General features: G+C 36.5%; 1 protein-coding gene across 5 annotated transcripts in view; it reads left to right on the top strand.

The window, feature by feature from the left end:
• Positions 1–5,514, top strand: part of Akap11 (A-kinase anchoring protein 11) — a 44,285-nt gene that overhangs the window by 32,269 nt on the left and 6,502 nt on the right. For 3 of the 5 annotated variants that reach the window (XM_029541358.1, XM_029541360.1, XM_021203312.2), the window contains exons 9-10: positions 3,078–3,164; positions 3,878–3,924. In XM_029541358.1, the coding sequence (XP_029397218.1) occupies positions 3,078–3,164; positions 3,878–3,924 (134 nt within the window). The remainder of the gene's footprint in view (positions 1–3,077; positions 3,165–3,877; positions 3,925–5,514) is intronic. The other 2 variants (XM_029541359.1, XM_029541361.1) reach the window with 2 other exon arrangements.

Raw genomic sequence — 5,514 nt, 5'->3', positions numbered from 1 at the left:
TCTTTCTTTCTTTCTTTCTGATACTGTGTTGTTATGCTATGGGAAAATCAGTATTTTATTTTCAATTTGGATGCAAAAAAAAATAGTCTTTAAAATGGAAACAGTAGAGCAAGGTCAAAAATCATGATTTTTTTCCCTGGAATACTGTAATAATGCTTAAGTTCTTTTTTTTCTTTTTTTCTTTCTTTCTTTTTTTTTTTTTTTCTTTAAGGAAAGCAAGCTTCCAAGACTTCAGCAAGAGTGACATTAAACTGGGAGAAGCCAGTGGTCTTAAGAGGGTTTGTAGAAAGCTTAGTAACTAGAGAGGGTTAATTGAGTTGCTGCAAGAGGGAGTCTTACTGGGCTCTAGCCTTCATTCTGCCTGCAGCGTTTAGTTTATTAGTACGGATGACTCAGAAACCAGACTGAAGTGACAGCCTCATAACAATAACAAAACCAAATCAGGCTGAGGCCAGAGTATCATACAGAATGTGAGCAGATGCATTCAGGCTCAGAAATGAGTTATGTGAACCTGGTAGGGAGCACATCTGCCTTGAGAGGGTGTAGTCAGAAGACGGGTGTTTCATACGTGTACTGTTAGTGTGTACTAGTAAACTAGAGATGTTGCAGTGGCTTTGAGATTTAGACAGGAGACAGCTCCTGGGACTTACTCTGGGTTGATAGTGTGCCTGTTGAATACAGGCTTCCAGGGCCTAACCTCCAGGGATTGACTCAGTGGGCCAGGCAAGGGCCTGAAAACACATGCACTTGAGAAGCACCCGAAGTGATTTCAGTGCCAGGGTTTGGACCACATGTGAGAGAGGTAGCTTTACAAAAAACTCGTTTGTGGCTACTGTTCTTATAGGCGCAGAGATCAAGGTTGGCAGTAAGCATTTTGAATTTACACTATAAATGGGAAGGTCAGTAAAGAAAATCAGTTTTAAAAATTAGATTTTAAAGAGGGTTTAGGAAGTATAATTGATCATGAAGAGAGCTGTGTATGTGAATTTCTTAAATATTTTGAATAGCTAGAAACATTTTTGAAATTGCCTATTTGAGGCAAGTGTGATGTTTTATGGCCATAACCCTCTGGAGGCTGAGGCAGGAGTATTACAAAGTTCACGGGTAGCCTGGGCAATTTATCAAGGCCTATCTCTGCAAACAAACAAATACTCCCCCCACAGAAAACATTTTAGTTAGGAAGTTATAGTTCAGTGGTAGATAGAGCACTTGGTCTGCATGTGCAAGGTTTAGGTCTAGCACTCGGGAAGCAGAGGCAGGTGGATTTCTGAGTTCGAGGCCAGCCTGGTCTACAAAGTGAGTTCCAGGACAGCCAGGGCTACACAGAGGAAACCCTGTCTCGAAAAACCAAAATAAAAAAAAAAAAAAAAAAAAAAAAAGGTTTAGGTTAAGTTCTCAGCACATCATACATACAAAATTATATATGTTGGCTCAAGATAGGGTGATCATACTTCTTGGTTTACTTGTATGGTTCTGGTATAAAATAATGAACTTTAATAGCCCCTTCTATTTTGAAAGTATGCTGTTTAGATGAAATGCATAGTCTTAGAGGTAGCCATATTACTTAGAGGTAGGTAGTGTTCTGTAAATAACTGACTTGAAATCTGAACCACCGTGATAAACAGGAGCAAGAGGGGTTTCTTTAGAAAGATTTCTGCATTTTATTCTTTAGTTACTTAGATGTTACTTCTCATGCTCATTTAAAATTTAAATGATGGATTTTTATTACTAATTAGATTGAAAATTTATTGTTAGTAGAATATAGGTAAGAATTTTAATTTGTGGTTTTCATTCTTTAGAAAATCATTTTCTTAAAGTAGATAGGGTTTGAGATCATTCTTTTTTTTGTTTATAGTTGTCTATTCTGTGCTACTGTATTTTCTGTGTTTTTTTGTCTAATGATAGACTGAGGTAAACCTCTGGCTGTCTTTATGGTTTTATAATGGAACTAGGCTTGTTTTAATATATGTTGAAAAATGGCTTTGTTTTACCTTAATGCATTGTAATTTGTGAAAGTTTGATACTGTTAAAGTGAAAATGGATACATAATTTATTTGGGAATGCTTAGAAACTACTTTGAACCTTTGGTAATGGTGACTTTGGTTACCTTGACAACACCTACTGATGCACACGAAGTGAGTTCATGTTAAAGAGGCAACATTTAGGTTTGTATGGGTGCTAGGTTCTAATTGACTAGTAGATAGTGGGAAGTAAAAAGGCTGCTTATCACTGCAAACTAATGTGCTTACTAATTATCTTAATAAATAGGAACGAGTAGAATTTTTAAGTTGCATGTTGAAAATTTTAATTTGAAAAGTAGCCTATAATTTTGTTTTTGAATATGGTTGCTTTTTTTCTTTCTCCAAACAATGCTTGCTGTAGTTGTAGATACAGCTGCCTTCTTCTTCTGGCTAGGTAATATAAGAAGCTTAGAGCTATGTGTGACTTTGGTGACTAGCCAGCCATGCAGATGTATTGCTTAAATAAGCCTTGCTTATTCTAGCTTTCTTCTGAAGAAAATATGTGCTATTTGCCAACTGCTTAGTGTGTGTAATGTCAGAAATAAAGATAATTGGCATGTTGATGTGATGATCTCTTTGAAACAGGAAGGCAAGCTGTTTCAGATAGTTTCTCCTACACCTTACCATTGTTTTGTACTGTTCAGAAATCTCAGAAGACCTCAACTTAGGTCTTTTTACTTTTTAAATTTTCTCCAAACTGAGGAGTAGGAAAATATATTGCCTTTTTGGTTGTTTTTAATAAGTTACATGTTAAGGTTTGCCATGAGATACTCATTTTATCATGCTGTCATTTGCCATCCTAACAGTCATGTTGTTTTAATCTTAAAAATAAATGTAAGTTTAGAATGATTCCATGTTGTTTTGAGGACAATGAAAAGACTCCCTCATCTCCAGCCCTGACAGTTATCCTTTATGGACTAGCAGTGACAGTCTCTCGCCCCCTCTGTGGACACTCCACTCCACTGTGGCAGCTTTAGGACAGAAGCTGTCCCAAGGAAACACAGGTGATCTTCACTACTCACTTTCTAGTTCAGCTCTGTTCTTTTCTCCCTCCAGCAGTAATGGTAACAGCAGTAGCTGGAGCAGTCTTGGTTTAGAAGGAGATTTGTATGAGGACAATTTATCCTTTCCAACATCAGACAGGTTGGTCCAGTTTAGACACTTAACACTGATGACTCTTTCATCACTAATGCATGATGTCATTATTCCTAAGAGAGCCAGTATGTATCAACCTGCTTTCCTCCTGAATTTTGACATGATTCTGCTCAATATATTTACACCTAATGAAAATTTCAACTATCTAAAATATGACTGACATCTAATTGCAAAATGTGTGACTGTTTGCATGGGTTGCTCTGCTTGCTACTTGTCATTCTACCAATGATTTCATTAAAAGAGCTTGCTTCCTACAGGATTTCTGTTTATTTTGTTTTGTTTTGTTTTCCTATGTAGTTTAATTTCATATATAATAAAAGTACAGGAAAATTGTTTTAAAACAATAAATGGCATTAGTAGAAGCAATAGTACTTTATCATTCATGACATTCTATGATATTCAGATAGTATATTACTTAAAACCAGGTTAGAATACTTCACCTGAAGTTGCTTGGCTTTAAATGTCATGATAAGGTAGGGTTTCTGTAGGTATCATGTACAATTCAGACTTTAACATGAAATAATGTGAGAAGCAAAGCTTCCTTTTGGTTGCCATTTTCTCCTTTCTAAATGTCATATGTCATATTGTAACATTTCATTCCTTACTACTCTTCTGAGAAGTGATTTTAAGTCATTACTAATTAGGCTCTTTTTTTAAAAAAAACCAAAAAACAAAAAACTACTCTTGTTTTCTTTGAAAAGTGATGGACCGGATGATGGAGATGACGAGCAGGAGGATGGTGCGGAAGGTGAGTCACAGTTTCTCTAAGTCTGTGTTTGTGTGACTCTCTCTGGTTTGTATTTATGCCTTTCACAGATAAGCTTTGGATTGTTGCTATGAAACATTGCAAATCACCGCAAAAACTAAACGTTTGAGGAAGAAGCTTTGGATGCATTTCTCTTTTTAAAATTTAACCTAAAATCCTTCTCATGTTATGAAGTAAATTTAGTGTAGTTACAGCATATTATTTATTACTCTGTTTATTACTTTCTGTGGCTGTGATAAAATGCTTGCCAAATAGGAAGGAGTTTCATGCAGGGAGGACATGGCAGTGGGACCAGTGGCTAGAGGAAACCAGGCAGGAATCCCACAGGAGCTGCCCACACAGTCCTCACAGCCCACCCTAGGGACCTCCTGTCAGACCCATGCAGTAATGACCTCACAATGTCCCAAACAGTGTCACTTAGCTGGGGATGAAGAGTTCATTCAAACTGAAACTCATAGTTTCCTTTAAATTGGTAACTTACAGAATTGGTATTTTTGTCAAACTTATATGAGCCAAAAAGTAAACATGGAAAGGAACTTTAAATGTCCCCACAACTCTCTTCCACTTCTAGTTCTGCACTCACACATATACTTACTTAAAGGAAATAGCCGCCTTTAATGAACAGAGTTCTTACTATGCCAACACTAGATATCATTGGCTGCAAAGTCTTGAACATAGTTTGTGACCTTAATTCTTACAGTAGAATATCCAAGTGAGCCTAGAGACTTCATTCATATTGAACCTAAATTTTCATTGTATTTATATAGTTTTTGAATGTCATTAGGTCTTACTTTTTAAAAATTATAAAATGATATTTTTATAAGATGCATATTTAAATAAAAATAATGCTTAATATAATTATTTTTGAAGTAATAAAAATTATTATTAGTTTTTTAGAAGTAGGAAAACTGAGGGCTGGAAATAGCCTAGTGTTCTATGTTGGGAGTTCTACCTCGTACCCTCACGCCAATAATGTAGGTACACTGAGACACTATAAAATGTTGAAGAGAATTTCTTGAGCTATAACCCTCAGTTTCCAGCTAGTTTATCCACACTATTCTTGTTCAGGGAAGTTACATAACTGATCTTAAGTTAAAATTCTCAGATTTAAAATTATTGTTATTTAGTATTTTAAAATTACATTTATTTGTTTTGTATGTGTGCCTGAGTGTGCATAAGTGTAAACACATGAATGCCACATGTCATGCATCTCACATGGAGTCAGTTTTCTGTCTACCATGTGGGACCTGAGATGTGAACTCAGGTTTACAAGGTTGGAAGCAAGTGCCTTTACCAGCTGAGCCATCCCACTGAACCAGATTAAAGATTTATTTTTATTTTATGTCACTGGCTATTTTGCCTATATCTGTGTGCAGTATCCAACAAGGCCAAAGAGGACATCTGATTCCTCTGGAACTGGAGTTACACTTAAAAGCTTGCATGTGAGCCTCTTGTGAGGCTATGCCAGTACCTGGTCAACACCGAAATGGATGCTCACAGCCAGCTACTGGATGGAACACAGGGTCCCCAATGGAGGAACTAGAGAAAGTACCCAAGTACCTGAAGGGGGCT

The sequence above is a fragment of the Mus pahari genome, chromosome 8, assembly GCF_900095145.1.
Source record: "Mus pahari chromosome 8, PAHARI_EIJ_v1.1, whole genome shotgun sequence".
NCBI classification, from domain to species: Eukaryota; Metazoa; Chordata; class Mammalia; order Rodentia; family Muridae; genus Mus; species Mus pahari.
This window is presented reverse-complemented; position numbering and strand designations above follow the sequence as displayed.